We start from the raw sequence: 20,304 nt of genomic DNA, 5'->3' as shown, positions 1-20,304 counted from the left end.
ATAATAACCTTGGTCATTCAACAGATTATTTATTTTACTTCACAGCATTGCCTTATTATACAAAAAAATGCTTAATGAATTATTGAAGGTGGTTAAATGATTGTTTTCTAATGATATTACTTCACTTGCTCCAAAAACTGATTCAGGATTTTTCCTAATGTGACATAATTCTGCACATATTATTAACTTTGATACTTGTCAATTTTTGCTATGAAGATTTTTGAAACAGTGTTATGTCTATTTTACTGATATAGTATCATTTTTGTAATCCTATACATGATTTTTCTATTAGTAACACAATCTGCATATATTTTGAATAACTGATCTGCATTTGCTATGTTGCTTTCTAAAATAGTTATTTTTTACATAATAATTGAAGTAACCCTTCTTTGTTTTGTGCTTTATTGATACTTCAGATTACTAATTCTGTCTGATAGCAGTTATGAACCGCATAATGATAAATCTTGAAATAAATGATTACGGTAGAACAGGGGAGGGATTATAGAAGTTTGCTTCCTTCCACTCCTTTTCAAGCAATATTTAATTTTATGTCTGATTATCTTAAGTTTGATTAGTTATTGTATGAATGTATAACTGATGATTATAATGTTTTTGAGTATTATTCTTGTATGATTGCTTGAAATAAACCATTTCAAATTAAAAAAAAATGTTAAAGAAACTCATGCAATGTGATGTCCACATTTTTTAGACTATGTCTATCACTGGACAATGATGCAAATGTCAGACCCTTTCATGACTTGTGGAAGGAACTTGCAGAACCACAGGGTGTTCAAATGTTTGTTTGCATCACAGTATGTTTCACTTTGACATTTATCTTACCCCATATATTTGTTTCAAAAAGTAAAAATGGAGTTAAATAATAACTCATCACTACTGTCCTCTGAAAGTAGCAGAATGTGAAGCTTTTCTTTTAACATGGAACATACGCTTCATTTATTATCTCGCCTCCAAAGGTTTGATATGAATTAAGTCCATGGCGTATGCTTTATTATTTCCCTTTGCTTTGTCTTTTCCTTCCCACACCGATAAAGAAATAAAGGGTAAAGGATGTGTTTTTGAAGCGTTGCCTTTATTTTTTGAGCATTGTATGGGACAGTCACTAACTTTCATGTCTCTTTTCTTCTGACAGATGTTCCAGTGTGTTTCTGTTTGTCTCCTTCCAGCTGTATCATTGTTGAAGTTGCTTATTATATGCTTTTTTTTTTTTTTTTAGCTCATCCTGTGCATTTATATGTTATTTTGGCAACAATAACTATCTTTTCCAGGGTTTTCAGTTTGTCTGTCCTCAGGTTTTCTCACTGTTTCAATTAATTTTTTTTTTTTTTTTTAATCTTACAACATGTTTGGTGACTTTGTGCAAACCGTCTTCTAGGTTCTTAACAGTTACAACAAATACATTCTTTACAGGTTTTTTGGGGATTTTCCATTGGTTCATTTGCTCCCTCTGAGCTTATATCTTCCTGTATGCTTTTGTATCGCATACCTATATCATTTATCCGGTAAGCTTCCTGTACCAGCGCATGTCCGCCATCTACAGTGGGAGGAGCCTTGGGGTGAAGTGTCAAAGTGGTGCAAATCTCATGAATCTTGCTCCAGACTTTTCTTCTCACAGCTCTGTTCTGATATGTGACTTTTGGCTAAGCACAAACCCCAGTTGTTCATTTCTCCTCCATGATTGATTTTCAAACAGTTGGCACTTCCTGAATGAAAAGGGACGCCATCCATCGTCACTACCAAATCTGCATCCCCGATTGGTAAAAGTTTCTACCTGATTTAACTTGCAAGGCGCGTTCAATGGCCGCCAGTTTTATGCAGAAACGGACTTTAAAACTTGCGATGCGTGAATGTTAGAGTTATGAACAAGGAACCCTGAGATGTGCACATACGAGCGTTTCCATTGACTTTTGTGGTCACTTGAGCGTGAGTCGCTTCAGACCCCAGACCCTCACAGCAGGCCGTCCGCTCACTGAGTCTGGTTCTGCTGCAGGTTTTCATCCAAATGTTTTCCTCTCCACTGTCAATGTCAGTTTACAGGGATTATACTGAAATCTGCTATTTGTTAGTTGCTTTTTCAGGCCATTAGTTTACAGTAAAATAATCTGGCTTTATTGGAATAACCAGGACTGCATAATAACAACATAGTTAATAAATGCTTTTTGTGTTGTGGTTTGAGACCACCTCTATAATGAACTGACTTTTTATAAATAAAGGTTATACAAATTATGTTGTGAATGAATTAAAATAATCTAAAAAAAACAAACAAACAGAACATGCATCATACCTCCTCGTGCGTGAAGTTCCCCACAGTTACGTTCTCCGTTTTGTTGTAGATGGTGTTGAAGGCCTCATGCGTCTCCAGGCAGAAGGTGGAGATGGAGAGGAGGATGAAGAAGAGTGACGCAAACGCCACATACTGCAGAAAGAGTTGAGGAAACAGGAGTGAAAATGCGCCTCCAGCAAACAAGGCGTCCTTCCAGTTCCAGTAATGTGATCTGATGGTGTGGCTCACAGTGGTACATTATCCTGACAGGAAGGAGCCTGCGGTATTTATCGAAGCCTCGCCGTTTTGTTTTTTTTTTGGATCGGGGGACACAGTGGGGGTGAGCTACTGCAGTAAGAGCAGTTCTGAGAAGCCGCAGAAAGGGGGAGCAGTAAGCCGGAGATGTGAGTCCTGTTCATTCAGCAGGAAAATACCGAGTGCTGCTTCCACTGAGAGAGATGGGGATGGAAGGAGGACAAAAGAATCTGTTAACGTGTAAAAACAGGTGACATGAGTGTCAAAGTGAGGGAAGGAAGCCGATGAAAAGAAGAGAAGAACAACGCGGAGAGGGAGCAGAAACGCTGAGCTTCAAACTTATTATTAATTCATCAATAATAAATTAAACACAAACTGATTAAGGGTGTCAACATAGAAATGCTGCATAGAGTAAAATGAGTGATAATTGATGACTTCATTTGGAAGAGAAATTCTTTGGTGTGTCCTAAAAGTGCCCTCAGATTTAGGGAAACACATTTCAGACTTTGGATCACCTTTCAGCCTGCAAAAATGACCCATGAGAACAAGTCACAAGAACACATTTATGGTCAAATCTTACACAAAAAACGGTTTTTCTGAGAGATCAGATACAAATTTCATTCAGTTCACATGCAGCTTAAAAAAGACAGAGAGCATGAATAAAAGGGTGGAACTAAAACAACAATAAGATTTTACTTCAGACTTATGGGAGTAAAAACGTGGTACAAACATGACACTCGCATGACACAATGCCCCAAACATCATCCAGTTAAATTCAAACAAAACGAAAAACGTAAGGTTTAAAAAAAACACAGACGCTGAAAGACAAATAACAATCATGCTTCAATAGTACAATAAATAATTGATACAGATTCATAGAGCATGTATGATGACACGTAGTTTATAAAGCATGATTGAAAATGATAAAATACTAATAAATCGTTATAATTTAAGTGATATGAGTAAAAATGAGGACGATAACTGATTTGACAATTGGGATCACAACAACAGTAAGAAACAGTGATGATGTCATTGCTATTGTCATTGATATGCATGTTTGTATAGATAATTGAGATTTATTTTACAAAAGAAAAAAACATCTAAACAAATTGTATTATGTCATTCTTTTAAGTCATCTTCTGATCCTTGAACATGTTCCACATAAAATTTCAATCCGTTGGGTTTAAACATTGATTGAAACTGTAGACCAAATTGTAATGATTTCATTTGACATGACAGTGACATGCCAGATATCGTCCCACTGAGATGGAATATTATATATGAGATAAATTATGACTTTAGAACATCCTCACAAGTAATAAAGAAAAGAAACAATCCGTAAAAAAAAACCAAGAACATTTAATTTTCTTATAGGCAATGATATTTAACAATTGCGCTTCTTGGTAGGAACTGGCAGCCTTGGGCGCTGCAGAGCGGGCGCCACCAGAGATCCCACAGCGTCACACAGCTCATCAAAATCTGAGCACGTCTTGTGGAATTGTTGGATCCACAGCTTCTCTGGAAAACCACCATTTCCTAAAATGGTTTCATCCGTAGCGCATCCCACGTGTAAGGAGCTCGCCGCTCCATGAAGAAGACGCCAATGATTCCTTTGATAGATGATGATGATGAGCGCTGGTGATGAGCGTGGCAGATATCTGAATGAAACTGCTGTCAATCAAAGTATTGTTTACATCCGTCGACGGTTTTTGAAAGACTTATCACGTGATCATTCACATAATTAATTGTAATGTAATTGTTAAATTGTGTTTTTTTCCCCCCAACATTTCTAGAATTTTGATAGTTTTGCACATACAGTATGTGTCATGGAATCTTGCTCTTTTTATCTGGTCAATCCCATGAGTTTATTGTTTGAAACCAGACCATAATAAGGTCTTTACTTTCTGTCTCTCTAGCTTTTCCTCATCTATTACTCTACTGTGCACACCTAAAACAAAAGTTTGACACGATCACGTCCCGTCTGCAGCTAACAGCTGCTCTTCATGTTCTTCTGTTACCTCGTTTGTGAGCTGAAACACTGATGCTTTTCTGTTCATAACGTGGTCCAAAGGCCACACGAAGTTCCCAGATGTAGTCATATTAATCATTTCATTTTTCTTTCATACTATGTTCCATTTGAACGAAATATTGTGGTAGCTGAAAATGTATTTGATTTTTTTCTATGAAATGGTTGTCAACTCAATTACATTTCAATTTTTTTATTTGTATAGCCCAAAATGACATCAACAGTCGTCTCGATGGGCTTCGAAGTAAAACATGAACTTAAAAGGATCACGAATACAAAGAGTTCAATAGGAAAATACTAAAATGAACTAACAAACTGACTAAGCTATACTGGCATCCCTGCCCTTAGACCCCCCTTCACGGTAAGGAAAAACTCCTAAAAAACGGATTCCGGAAAAAACAAAGAAACCTCAGGGGTGTCCACATGAAGGAGGGATCCTCCCCCAGGACGGACAGGCGATTTACCAGAACTCTTAGAGAAGAATTAACTTATCTAAATCTACAACTACATATATAAAAGTCCAGCAGACCAGCTTCATCCAGCCGTGGTTGGGGGGACAGTCAAAGGCGCGAGTCGAGCCGGAGACAGGAACCACAGCCAGGTGTAGGAGCAGGAGCAGAGACGAGGTAAACGGTCAGGTACAGAGCAGAGACGAGCCAGAGATGAGCCAGAGGCAGGATCCACAGCCAGGTGTAGGAGCAGGAGCAGAGACGAGGTAAACGGTCAGGAACAGGAGCACGGATGAGCCAACTGGAGTCTGGAAGCACTCCCACTCCCCAGGAGGGGAGAGGAAAAGAGGGACAATACATGAATCGCACTGTACCAAACAGCAGCATGGAAAACTAAATGATAAATGATGATCAAGAATAGAGGAGAGGAAGGGTAGAAGTAGATGAAAAAAGAGGACAGAACCCCAGAGCACCATAGTTACCCCAGCTTCAACTTCTAGCAGCCTTTTAAAAGAAATAGTTACTATTAAGTTTAATTTAAACACATTAACATTAAGTTAAATAATCTCTGAATACTAACTAGTCTGACAATAAGCCTGTCCAAAGAGGAATGTTTTTTGTCTAACTTTCGATGTAGAATGTAGAAACTGTCAACATTGTCAACATTTTTTTCTTTTAGTTTGAAATTGTTTCAGTGTTCACAAGCAACAACAAAGCACACATGCACAAACACATGTATGTGTGTGTGTGTAGGTCAGTGATGAAGACAGACAGCAGTGTTGTTCCGACCCTCAGGGAGCACATTGAATCCCACGTCTTATTATAAAGGTCTAATTTAACATTGCTATAAAGAGCTGCCCTAGATACACACACACACTTACACACACACACACACACACACACACTTTTACACTGGTGTGTGTGTCTGTCACCTCTGCTGATTGTGTCTGCATTTATTTTAAAACAACAAACCTTGATCCAAAGGAAGTCCATCCGTACCTTTGTTTAACCAAACCTACATTAAAATCAGCTTAAACTGAAAATCCACTCTTACAGGTTTATCAGCTAAAAATAATCATGACAACAGGATGCTCTTTTTTATTATTATTTATTTATTTATTATGAACTCCAACTTTAAGAAACACTTTTGCCTAAAGATTTTGGCTTTAAACAGCTTATTGTTGTAACACCAGGGGGGTATTCCAGAAAGCAGGTTTTGCTAGCTCCCACGGTAAGTTTGAGGCTAAGGAAGTGGATAAAGTTCCAGAAATAGAGGTATGTTTCAGGGTATGTCAAGTTGCCATAGCAACTCATGCTCTGAACATAACCTGGTCTGGAGCAGGTTTAGTTGAAGGTTAGTTTGTTTTCAGAGAGGTGAAGCAGCATGGCTTGTCCATTTGAAGATGATTTAGTGGATGAAGAAGCTCAGATAATACTTTTTCCACCGTGAGAGGGTGATAAGACCACATATGGATGTTGGAAAGAGAAACTTTATACTTTGATCTAACTTAATTATTTGCTTCAGTTAAGATAAATCTTTTTTTTTTGTTCAGAAAGCTTAAAAATAACACGTAGTTATCAGACATTTATTTTCCTTTCATCCAAATGAATTCAATTAAGTAGGTGTAACTTTGGTGCTGCTGTTAGATCGGCACCGCAAGGGATTGTGGGATACCATTCCCTCTGCCCTTCTGGACGGATTTGGGTTTAAGTGTGGCTTTTTGACCAAATGTGTTTAGTTGTTTTACAGTGTTTTGGCGAGTTATTTTGTCCTACTATGCTTAACTCTCTGCACCTTGAGTGAGAGGTAAGGAGAGGATGATGAGTTTATATAGCACCCCTACTGCTAAACACTGTAATGATAATGACTGAAAGTTCCTAAAAGAATGTACACACTTTGAGCATATTGGTTTGTTATTTTTATTTTTATACAAATGAGTCTCTGCCGGCTCAAACTTAGACATCTGAGAGTTCAAGAATTATAATTAATTAAGATGGGAAAAAACATTAATTGAATTGGAGTAATATGACATTTAGTTAGATAAATATGTAAATTTGAGTTGTATAAACAATTACTGAGTTTATTGACGTAGGAAATTAGGTTAAATAAATTTATCTCAATTACTTGTTACCAAGTAAGTTGGCAAAATTGGATAACACACACATATATATATATATATATATATATATATATATATATATATATATATATATATATATATATATATGCATCAAAATGAAAATGGAAATAAAATCAGAAACTTGTGCGTTTAATTTATCTGTTCTTTTTCTACACGCAGAAACTCTTTTTGCTGATGCAGCCGTGTTACTTTTTTGATGGTCTTATAATCTTCATATGCCGTCATTAAAAGCTCAGACTCCGTCTCAGTGAAGTGTCGTGCTCTCTTTTTTTTCTCCACGCGTTTCCATGGTGACTCTGGAAATCTGCGATCCATTGAGAATGTCTTTATGTACATGCAGTGCACGTGCGTTAACCCAGGGTTACAAAGTCGAGCGTAATTACACTAACTCATATCCGGTCTTTTGGAACTGACATACCCAGAGTAAGCAAGTTCAGGCGGATTTCAGCCAGAGTTCAGGGTTAAAGTCAGGCTAGTTTAAACATGCTTCCTGGAATACCCCCCAGGGTCTTTATTGACAAAACACAGGCAAAGTTTTGATTTCTTCAGTCTGACATTTTACACCATCAAACCGCCCTCCAGTCCTCAGTCTTGATATCATTTTTAAAAAATGGTTAATGACAGCTCTTTTAGCATCCAAAAGAGATTATTGCCTGTCATGTACCAACACTGGTATCTATGCAGAGCTTGTCTCAGCAAGTAGATTAGTTGGAATCATATAGCTAAATTCCATCTGAATAGTAAGTTACACTGTATCTGTTGGAATACGTTTTTATTCTAATCTGGTATCAGTGCTCCAAACTCATTTTTTCCCTGAAATTCTATCTTCTGATCAAAATCATTCTTCTAGTTGTAAACATTTAAAAGTTTATTTGTAGATTTTTGTTGTCACACTCATTCTCAGTTACACTGAAAAGCTAAGCACGGACAACAAAATATTTTTAAAAGTTTGATTTCGATGGAAAAGGAACGATTTCACTGATTCCACAAATGTCTTTTGGACTACAAAAGCAAACTCACAAGAACTTTGTGTAGAATGTAGAACTGATCTACTAGACAAAAAACACAATGTTCCTCCAAAAGCATAGATTCAATTATGGGCCATTTTTTCTTCTCCAGTACTATGAGGTACTGGGTTCTTAATAATATTGGCTATACCCTGGTATGGCAGTTAAGAGGCTCTGTCCACAACTACTTTGTCACAAAGACGTTTCACCCAAGACTGCCCCACAACATCAGGAGACTTCAGGTACTTAAGGCGGGCTCAATTTACCTGCGGAGCCTTGCCAACATGAAAGCCTTTTGACTACCTCTATAGCTTCTGCTTGGGTGATGGACTAGTCAGCCTTCAAATCGTCAGCCTTGCATCCTCAGTGAGGGCATGCCAGCAGGATTAAGGAGGTCTTCAAAGTGCTCCTTGCATCTTTTAACCAAATCTCTAGTTGAGGTCAACAGCTCCTCCCTCTCTAGTTGAGGTCAACAGCTGAGGTCAACAGCTCCTCCCTCGCACTGTGAGCAGAGCTGGCAAAGAATGATGTCCAGCCAATACCAAATGAGACTTTGCACAAGTCCAGGCTCCTTCCCTCTCAGGAAAAGTGGCATGCCATGTTGATGGCATGAGTCCGCTTACACAGATAGTGCAGTAGAGGCTTGTAATCAAGCACATTGACTTTACAAAAAACCCTCTTTGGAAGAATTATACAGATCTTCAAGTAAAACACCTTTGTGAAGCAAGCGGACCAAAACTGTACTTGTTGTGTTGGTTCAAGGAAACGAGAGTCTTCTCAGATAACACCACAGGGCGCTGTGCTCAGTCAATAAGATCAAAACCCTACAACTACATGTGTAACCCTTGTGCTATCCTAGGCACTTTAACGTTGGGAGTGGGGTCATCTAGACCCACTAGACAGTGCTCTGAACCTTTTTTCTTCAATGATTTGTGATCTTCACTGGTGTCCATGGATTACATGAAATCTTTCCACCTTTATCCACCTTTGTCATGGTAGGGAGAACACGTCAATGGAAGGGGGGGGGTCATCTAAGATAGCATGGGGTTAAAGTCCAGCAAATAATCTTCATCAAGATGAAGTTGGGGGGACGGCAGGGGGCGCGAAACGAGCCGGAGACAGGATCCACATCCAGGTGTAGGTGTCTCTGTTAATAATCACATCTCAGGCTCTAGGATTGATGTCTGATAAACTTACCTTTGTGAAGTGGGACCAATCAAAGAGGTGGATATATAATCTTTAATGCTGCAAGACAGATGCGTTTTTCAATGATGTGTTTACACACCTTTATTACGTGTTTTTAAGCAAGGATATATCACATGAGTTAATGGGTTGTAAAAAAAGAAAACCATAAAATCCAGCTGGCAAGTCTAAACTAAAACCACAAACAAACCAAAAGACACAATGAGTGCTGAGGCTTTTGCTGATGCTGTACATATTAGTATATTTGTCTTTTCCCTTTGTTCCCAGTAATCTGACATGGCTTATGTTTCCTCTGCAGGTGTGTAGGCCAGAAGACAAAAGCTGCACCTGTTCTGTAACATTCTGTGACATTCTACCTTTGCCAGCGACTGTCACCACATAAAAGCAAAATGATGAAAAGAAGCAACATCAGAGAATGTCTTTTTACTTCCTTTTTTTGCTTTTTAGTTGATTAGAAAGTGATGCTACATCTCAAATTTTAATGCAGGCGACACATCTCTTAATAATGAACTGAAGACTCCTTGACTTCATACAGTACGCAAACAAATCATGACTCTACAAATGATAAGAGTTGGAACAATGGAACAAATGGTTGTTGGATCCTCATTTGATATAGCAAACATTAACATGAGTGTAACGCAGTGGCCCCTAACCACTTAATCTTGGACCAGTACCGGCCTGGGGCGCAGTAGCTACACTGGGTAAAGGGATACTTTCAATTTACCACTACCTACAGTGGAACTGAATAAAAGTCAATCTCTTTGGAGAGCTTATATGGGAGTGGGAGGAGGCCAAACAAAGAAATAGAAGTAGAGGAGGACTCAACAACAACGGATGACACCAGAAGTTCTACAGAAAAATAACCATTTACTGTCGCAGGCGAATTTTACCCTCAAGGCCACAGAATGTGTCAGAAAACTGGCAAATGAGACAACAAAGTCCTCCAAACTTGGACACTTTTCACAGGAAAATGTGTCTGCTAAATGTATGGTGGCACTAAAAAGAAAAGTCCTGGGCTGTGTCCGAATTCCCACCCTAACCCCTAACTACTAAGAAACTATATAGTGTGGCACTAGATAGATAGATAGATAGACAACTTTATTTATCCATTTGGGAGGTTCCCGCATGGAAATTGACACACTAAGTAGTGCCCTGGATCTTAAAAGCAATTCGAACACCATGCTCACTACTGTTTTTTTTTAAACATCATCAATTTCATTTTGTTACGATCACTTATGAGTCCACTATCTTCTGAAGATAAAAATGTTGATGGTTTATTAGTAAAATACAGTTGAGGGCAAAAATTGTTCCGACGCAATGCATTATGGTCTATATTCACCAATCTAGCGGGAATCGATGCACATTCGTTTTTCGCAGAGACTTGTGGGAGATTTCTAGGGCACCAGATTTTGGAATTGTAGATTAGGACGGCACTACAAAACGGCAAACGCACTATCTAGTGTACTATGTAGTGAGTAGTGAAGGAATTCTGACAGGACCTTAATCTAATTACTTCCTATCAAACTAGATTTTGGACATTTTATTAAAAAAAGCATTAACACCAACAGTTGGACTTCGAATGGCAGGATTAGGCCGGGGGCTGGGTGTGGGGGGGCTTGTTCAGTAGAGCATCAGCGCTGCCTCAACCAACCTCTCCTGCAGTTGCTCCTAACTAACACACTGCCATAATTTGACAGATTCATGGTCATGAACATGTGATCTGAACACCAGCAGTCAGAACAGGAATTTACTCCAATGAATGCTTTCAAAAAAACAAATATGTTTTTTTTTTACATGCATGCTATCATTTGATCCATGGAAAACAGCCACTGTTTTCTTACTGTCTTACTGTATCAGCTTTTTCACCTGTGACACAGCATTTGGGATGACCTTCATTGCTCGGCAGAAAACACACAACTACATCACTGCGTCCCTTGGAAAGGTGACTTCTCTGCAAATAGTCCTGCCGAATCTTTGCATGCCATTTACTCTTGAGGAGGATGCAGCAGCGAACTGGCAGGATTCCCTCTGTGCTGGCCCACCCTTGTGAAGCTTTTAAGGGAGGATGGGAGCACCCGAAGCTATAGCCAGACAAAGCAGGCATGGTGGCAGAAGTAGCAAAGAGAAACAGCTGGAGTGTTGACTGCGCAGGTCATCCTGCAGCCAGCCAGCTCAGTTTGGTGCATGACGCAGAGCTGCGTTCATAATGTTCTTTAACACTTTTTATACTATGTAGAGGAAGAAAATTTGTTTTGTTTTTTCAAACATTTCATATCTCTACATGCAAATGAGAGTAGAATAAAAAAGAGTGACACTTGAAGATTGAGGCACTACAAGCATGTCGAAACGGAAAGAGGCTCTGTAGCAGATACCAGATGGGATGGAAACATTTTACCTCCTTTTTGGAGCACATAAAACTCCTGTCCGTGCACATTGAAGCCCAGAGAAGTGGAAGATGACGGATGGATTGATGGATGGATTAATGGATAAATAAATGGGTGGGTTACTGGAAGCTGTGTCTCCTGGCACTTTATGGAAGCGTGACTGGCTACAATCACACGAGGAGAAGATGTTAAAGATCTACCCCAATGAAAATTGTGTTTTTGGCGTTTTTTAAATGGTTTTGCAGATTTTCTCTGATGATGGAAGACATCTAAATAGTTTAGGCTTAAAACTGCATCTCTGAGTATTTTTTTATTCAAATGGTGAAATACAGCTGCACGGTGGCGCAGTGGTTAGCACTCTTGCCTCACAGCAAGAAGGCCTCTGGTTCAAGTCCCGGCTGGGGGATGTGAAAAACTACATCAACGGGGGACCTTTCTGTGTGGAGTTTGCATGTTCTCCCCGTGCATGCGTGGGTTCTCTCCGGGGTCTCCGGCTTCCTCCCACCGTCCAAAAACATGCTTCATAGGTTAATTGGCAACTCTAAATTATCCCTAGGTGTGAGTGTGAGAGTGAATGGTTGTGTGATTGCGGACATTCTACCCTGCGACAGACTGGCGACCTGTCCAGGTTGTCCCCTGCCTTCGCCCACAAGTGGCCGGGATAGGCTCCGGCAGCCCCGTGACCCCGAAAGGGAAAAAGCAGTTAAGAAAATGAATGAATGAATGAAAAAAAAAATGATGAAATACAAGCAGATGAAAAAATGCTTTTTGAAAAATCTCTCAGTTGTTACGTAGAAACTAAAGTGGAAGGGCCAAAGTCTCCCTGCTCAGTTCAATTCCAATGCATCCACTTTCAAACAAATAAATCCATGCCTTTCTTTGTTTTCCTTGTCTGAGCTGGAATCTGGATCTAAATTGGACGGCTGGACAGCTACGATTTCGCTCCCCATTTTTGTTGCACTGGTAATGTTAGGTTGGGGGTGGGAGGGCCTGTAAGGTAGCAGGAGAGAGTGTAAAGAAAGGGAGGATGGAATATCAGCGGAGGCTTACTTCTGCGCCAACAGCTCCGCCCACAACTCAGTGGCGAGTTTCTGATGAACTCCTGCTGCTCTGCAGAAACTATGTCCTAGAAAACAACACTTGTTTTTTTTTGTTATTTTGGCTTAAAATGTCATAATCATACTTAAAAGACCACTTTTGAAAACCGTTCAAAAGATGATCGGAGTGGGACTGTTGTTTCAGTTTTGTTGCTCTAGTTTTAGCAGAATGCTCAATTGCATAAGCAACCATCACTGGGGAGATGGACAAATAGTTGAAGACGGTGGAAATAACACACTGCATCATCAAAAAGAGGGACCAATAAACTGCAGAAACATAGAAAATGGGCTGTAGGAGATGCAGAGGTCAAAGTGCTCCCTGAACTGGGATATGTCAAGAGGAGCTCGAAGCATGAACTGACTGAAGAAGGACCCTCAACCTCTCAGGCCTCTGGCAGTAGATGCAAGCTTCGTTGGGGATAAATGACCATCTCAATGGCAAGAGGAAAGATTAATGTGGGCAAAAAGCCTTAAACGGCCCGATTGGACGCTGAAGGAAGGAGATTTAGAGCCCCACTAAAACACTGACCATTCAGTGCAGTTTGACCCCACACATATGCGTTTATATAAACATTTTGAACTGCATCAAAATGTCCCAAATGTCAATAAAAATGACTCGAAACAAGGCTTTTCACAGCAGTTATTGATCAGATTAAAAATAGATTAGTTATATTAACTAATTAATCACATGACAGAACTAATATAAGCATGTGTGACTGTCTACACATGAAAATATGTTTTACTTATTGAAATTGCATGTTTCGGAGGATATGTCACCTTATTTCTATAATATTGCAGTAATTCAGTTTAATCAAATATAAATATAAATATACAGCTTTAGCGGAGCAGTCAGGCTGTGGTGTGGTTTAGGGCACCGTACTGTACGTTATGTTGTTCATTCATTACTGCATATGCAGAGGACTGTGTGTCACTGTAAGCTAGGTTTCTGCTGAAACCCATCTGCAAAAGCATGTTTTCTCTCTGTATCCAAACTTCCGAACATTTTCAACACAAACATTTGCTTCATCATATATGCAATCAGTGCAAATGTTTAATTCTCGTGAAGTATCCAGCTAGGCCTGCACAATATACCGCAAATTTATCGTTATCGCGAAATCAAGCTGTGCAATATGCATACCGCAAAAGACGGCAAAAATCGCAATAACTGATTACCTTAAATGTGCTAAAACAAACTCATGGCAGCTTGAAATATTGAACAAATGAAATAAATCCCTTTATGCATTTAACCAATCAGAAGGACCCGTTTACGTTTTTGATCAATCAGATGAGCCCTTTTATGTTTGATGTTTGCCTCCTACGTCGACGAGGGTCATTTGGAGTATAATTTTTATACTGTTGCAGTGAAATGGAAATGATGTTTTTGTTTTTTTTTGCTATTTGTTTATATACCGCAATTTATATCGTTATCGCAATATTAATTACCAATATCGCATATCGCGAGTTTTCCTCATATCGTGCAGCCCTATATCCAGCTAAAACTTTGGTCTGTTTTGTGTGAAAGGTTTCTGAAACAATGATGAGAACACCTGACAAGAGGGGAAGAAGAAATCCTCTCTTTGACAGACGCAGATAGTCCACAACAACACAAGTCACCCGAGAGCATCGTTAACAACTTTCATGCCGAAAAAACTGGAGGAACACAACAGATTTTAGCCAGTGTGACTTCCTCTTTCTGTCCTCTCTACCTTCTTTCCATCTTTGTTCTGTCATCTTTTTCATGTCAGTTTTTTCTCCTAAAACGTCCCCTGAGTGATTTAAGACCAGTGCCAGACCTCCGGAGGCAACCAGAATGAGAGCAGGATAATAGAGGATAATAGCATCCGGAAGAATGGTTGGATGGAAAGAAGGAGAAAGATTTTTGTCGAATGTTTTCCCCCCCAAAAAAGACAGAAAAACAGAAGTTTGTTTAATTAATAAAGAAAGAAGGAAAATTGTATCTGATTTTAAAACGCAGCTGACGAAATCATGTTCACCTCTGGAGACAGACCTGAAGGTCCAATGGATCAAACTGAGTTCTGCTCTGGACAGAACTGACCAGTTTTGAATGAAAATGATAGATGTCAGTCAGTAATCAGGTCTGTGTTGTTGCTGTGTTTTCCCTCCTGTAGCTGCAGATCTCCATAGTCAGTTCGTCCTTGCACCTTCTTTGCTTCCTGACAACAGGGCCGGTCTCTCAGCCGACGCAGTGACAAGGTTCATGGTCTCTGAGAGCTGGATGTCCTGCCAAGAGAGAGGAGGGTGTCCTTGCAGGGACGGAAGGACAAGCTGAGCTTTTCATTCTCCTCAGATTTGGACATTTGTGGAATCTAAGAGCTCAGCGTTGAAACTCGACCTCCAGAAGGTGAAGTGTGTCTGAGTGACGTTGGTTGTTGCAAAAACACAACAGCATTTTCCCCCCACCATGCCTGCGGGAGCGGGGGCTGAAGCCAGCGGCGTCTGAGGATTTCCATCGGGAGGCGATGGGAGAGGATTTGGGGAAAAGTGTGTGCAGCAGTCATGTGAGCATCTCATTATAGTCTGTGCAGCTTTTTTTGTTGGGAAAAACGCAGCAGGTTTTTTTGTTGTTGTTGTCAGCAGTGAAGCATTCTTATTGTTTCCTTAAAGAAATTCACAAAAACATCCTCGCAATGTTTTTCCTGCTGCAGTGTGCTAAAGAGGGGTTACCTGCAAATCAGCAGAGGCTCCCAGGATTCTTAGTAGAACAAAGCTTTGATCCAAAAGGAAAAAGGAATCCTAGATGCCTCTGCACCTCATTGCTCATGGATGTGTGCAATAAAGTAATCTGCTTTTTCTACAATCAGCACTCCCCCCTCCCAAAAAAAAAGAAAAAAAGCAGCGCTGCAGCTTTCTTTCACTGGAAAAATGAACAGACTGTTCTTCAACGTGAAAACGTGTTTGTACTGAAATCAGGATCTTCAATCTTTGTCGTGTTTCTGCAGAAAGCTGCAAAGTGGGAAAACGAAATGAAGCAGCTGAACGGAGAGCACACAGGAGGAGGAAGAGTCAGACTGCAGCTGTGAACACTGCAGTTTCTACTCTTCTCAGGAAATGAAGGCAGCTTTCTGCACTGCTCCGTCTGTTTTCACCACAACTCTTCAGGTTTTTTTTTCCTGTGGTGTTGCAGTTTTATGCAGTTTTATGCAGCAGTCATGCTAAAGCCCGTGTCTCACAGCCACAACGTACATTTTGCTCTTATTGCACAGATGAGAATTGGGCTTACGTGAATTTACATAGAAAAAGTGAGCAAAGTTAAAATGTTCACAGATGTATCACAAACGAACCACATGAAAACCCCAGCAGAAGTAATGAACCACGCAAAGAACACTTAAATTTAAAGTAGAACATGAACCGGGCGTGATTATTGTGCTTTCTATCTGGAATTCATTATTGATTCGTGCATTAGCACATAATTTACATTGGTTATACATTGGTGGGACATGCCTGAAACGTCTGTTAGACATACGTGGAACAGTCGTGGAAAGCCACAAACTTGTGAATGCGTCTCGCAAGTTTTACGCACAGTTGCGTAAGATTTACATAACAATTACACGTAAAATACACGTAAACTGCATCATTTTTAACTAAATTCAGAACTGAACAGACATCTGCGCACTTCGACAAATGACGAACCAAAGAAACACTTGAGAATTCACATATGTATTGAGAATGACAGATATTTCATATGTGTAAAATACACAAAATGCATGTAGCGGCTTTGTGACATGTCCCTCAGATGTTCCCATCTCTTTCTCTGAAAGCTTAAAAATCATCAGAATGTGACTCTAATGGTACAGTGCTGTCCTGTGGCAGTAAAATCCAACTTTAAGGAACATTATCTATAAAACAGCACCTTACAGGACATGGATAATATCAGCTCAAACCAAACAACATGTATCCAGAGGACTCTGCACACGGCTGCCGTCCTGTCCTGTGGTCGTTTCCACACCACGCCGTTCTGTTGGACACTCATACACACAACGTCTTCCGCATGTCCAGCTGTGCTTCCACCAGAAGGTTTATCGTCATTTAACGCTCCACGGCAAATGGAGTCAGTGTTCATCAGTTCAATTGAATGGCAGCAAAAACACACATTTCTGTGAGAAAGCTGCGGCGTTTGCTAACACAACAATAAACTTCGACAAAACCAGAAAAAAGTATGTCTGGTTTTGGTTTGGCAGATGTGCTGCAAAAATTGATGAATTAACCCATTTATTTAGAAGAAGAAGAACTGTTTTCTCCCTCACAACCAAGAGTTATCTGTCAGTGGGATGGGCAGAGTTACCGCTGCAGACTCAGTTCATTGAGAAAGTAAAAAACAAACATTTCTAGTCTCCAAATCTAAGATAGCACAAGGATTAACATCTGTAGCCAACTTTAGAAAAAGACACTATAGATCTCCCATTTTTCTGCAAGACGATGCAGCTGTTATCTTTCAAAATCCTGCCTGGAGACATTAGAGGGATCTGGTTGAAAAAGTAAGTATTTGTGAAGCTTTGACATCATTGTCAACGGAACTGAAGAGGAACCGGACTGACGGGTTCGTATTGGATCCTTAAGTTTGCACACCTTCTTGGTGCTAACTCAAAGCTTCCTCTCCTGCTCTCATCCTGCAGACAGATTTTGAAGCCTTGACAGTTGTGTCACATGTAGGATACATGGCATCACTCATGTTGTGATTGCTGTTGTCAAGGAGTCAAAAAACACTTTTTGCATCAAAGCAGCACTAAGTGCTCTTCATCCCAGAAAAGGATCCTTACATTACTGTGCATCTATGGGGACTGCCGTTTTTGCAATACAAGACAACCCATCACAGAAACATCTATAGCTCTGTACCCTGAAGACTACAGTGTTCAACAACTACTGAACTCAGTCTGTTTACATCTGATCTGAATTACTTAGCCAAAACAGATACAAAGCGTTAAGGATTCTGTTTTTTGGTTTTGTTTTTTATACTTGTCCTGTTTATTTGAATAAACCCCTTTTGTAATTTGGACCGGACGGAAAAGAATAGGAGGGAATAAGAGAGATGTTGGGGGGGGGGGATCATAAAGCATCATAAAGCAACAACATTGCTGGACGTTTATAATAATTCCTGTTAGGGGGCCTGTCCACACACACACTCACACACTTCAATGTTACAAACACACCTGTTGGCTCCAAACATCTTCACATACAAACAGGTAAACATGTGCACACAATACAACTAATGTTCACACACGCATACTTAGGCATTCAGACCAACACATGTGAAACATTTCCTTCAGTCACGCAAACTATTTGTGCAAAGGTGAAGTGGTACCTGTGCTCGAGTGTGTGTTTGTGATCTTCTAAGGTGGAATGTTAAAAAGAGAGAGGAAGAGTGCCCAGTCATCCTCACACCAAGACCCCCACCGCAGCAGCAGCGGCAGCCAGGACCCCCCAACACCTGCAGGGTAGCAGATGGAGAAAAACCGCCCGCCAGGCCAGGGCCAGCAGGACCACCACGGGGGCCCCCAGAGCCAGAAAGCAGGGAGGCAGAGGGGGAGCACCCCCAGCCCCAGATGAGCAGCCCACCACCACCCAGGAGTTCTGAGCATCCCCCCACCCCAACCCCAGGCACGAGCCAGGGTCCCCCAGGGGAGACACGCACCACGCTTCAGGCAGTAACCCAAACAGCCCATGGTTGGTCCAGGAGAGAGCAAGGCAAGGGCCACTCCTGCCCAGAAGGAGGACGCCCAAGAGAAGTGGGGGTCCCCAAGGACTGCTGTAAATATGGCCCACCATATTTACAACTACAGATTAGCACCAACAGCACCAACACAAACCAGTTAAAAATTCACATTTATTTGTCAGCTAGCCTTGAGCCCTTCACTCTCTTTTTCCCGATTCTTAAGTTTTCATCTGTTGTACTAATGTCGTTGAATTGTCAAAAAGCGTCAAGCTTGACAAGTGTTCATGCCACAGAGTACCTCAGGTTCAACTTATAGTAAAGCTGAACCTACGTTGGGAAAAGACAAACCGCTTCTTTGAGTTTCTTAAGAAGCAGTTAGTCACACGTGTGGAGAATTTAGCCGTTCTTCATCACCTAAATACAGAAGGTTTTCTGTCACAAAAATCCTCCTGGAGGTCAAATTCTGGGATTACTTTCCTCCTTCGTCTGCTTCAGCGCCACATTGGGACTTGAGTGACCCAAATTTGCCATCTCAGCTCTGAGGAGCACGGAGGGGAACAGAGTGAACATGTAAAGCACTTTCACAGGACAGCGCCGATAGCGGAAACCTGCCCCCTGCATCAGCTCGCTCAGCAGTGGCCATCTGGGTGGCTCAGCACATTGGTGGGATTCGTGCTCGGTGAGCATTCCCACATTCAATGACAAAAGCAGCCGCAGTACACAAAACACAGGAGAAATCCAGGATTTCATTGGAGCTTCAGCCACAAACGGCTCGTAGACACACAGTCCGTCTGCTGCACATGAAGAGCTCTCCACCCTGTTGGCTGTTAAAAGCCTTTTTACGCCACAGTTCTGTGAATCTCACAGCTGTTCTTCACTTGGCAGTTCCTCGTCAAAGTGGTTTATGGGCAGTACAGATTAGCCTATTTTAATACAAGGAAAAACCTTTAACTGATTGTGTGTTTTTCCTTATGCTTACATTTCTCTGAGCATCAGGTCCCATAGAGATTCAGACTCTTATTTTGAAGGGTTATTATTAAGCCACTTCTGATGCTTTATCTGTTTATTTGATGACTGGACTCTGGGTGAGCTCAGGTGCACAGAAGTTTGTGAAAATTTGGCAAATGTCAGGTCTGACACACATACTGAGATCAACTGTGTTCCATTTTGTTAAATGGTAGCTAGAAAATGCGTAACACGACTTAAACCTTTACCTGACAGCTTCAAACTACAAAGCAACCAAACTTGTAAACAAGGAGGTAGAATTTTATTTTACAAATATTGATAATTCCACAGGTTGAAGCTAGTCAGGATGTCCATCAATCTGTCCTTCCTCAGAACTTGCTGTTTCCCTTTTGGGGTCACGTGGGTTGCTGGAGCCAAACCAGCATCTGCCAGGTGAAGGCAGGATAAACCATGAACAGGTCATGAGTCTGTTGCAGGACCACAGTCACATTCACACCTAGGGACAATTTGGAGACACCAATGAACCTGTGAAGTGAGTTTTTGGACTGTGGGAGGAAGAGAGAACATGCAAACTCCACAGAAAGATTTGAACTAGATCACTTCTCACTGGGAGGCAGCAACACTAACCTCTGCGCCACTGGCAGCTCAAGTAAGGCAGTATAGAGACAAATTGTTCACATGGATCCACAGATTTATACATTTATAAACGTGAGATATGTTGCTGAGTTTTCCAAGAGTCCAGCAAACAGTCAAGCGTTCCGTGTCAAAGCCAAGAATGGAACTTTGAAGAAGCACAAATTAAGAGAAAAAGGAGGATAGTTGGA

At 40.7% G+C, this 20,304-nt stretch overlaps 1 protein-coding gene across 3 annotated transcripts in view; it reads right to left on the bottom strand.

The window, feature by feature from the left end:
- The window catches only part of LOC101168545 (potassium voltage-gated channel subfamily C member 1-like), a 60,760-nt gene that overhangs the window by 25,857 nt on the left and 14,599 nt on the right, over positions 1-20,304 (bottom strand). For all 3 annotated transcript variants that reach the window (XM_023957818.1, XM_023957819.1, XM_023957820.1), the window contains exon 2: positions 2,303-2,434. In XM_023957818.1, the coding sequence (XP_023813586.1) occupies positions 2,303-2,434 (132 nt within the window). The remainder of the gene's footprint in view (positions 1-2,302; positions 2,435-20,304) is intronic.

The sequence above is a fragment of the Oryzias latipes genome, chromosome 8, assembly GCF_002234675.1.
Source record: "Oryzias latipes chromosome 8, ASM223467v1".
NCBI lineage: Eukaryota > Metazoa > Chordata > Actinopteri > Beloniformes > Adrianichthyidae > Oryzias > Oryzias latipes.
Note: the sequence above shows the minus strand (reverse complement) of the source record. Positions and strands in the feature narration are given on the sequence as shown.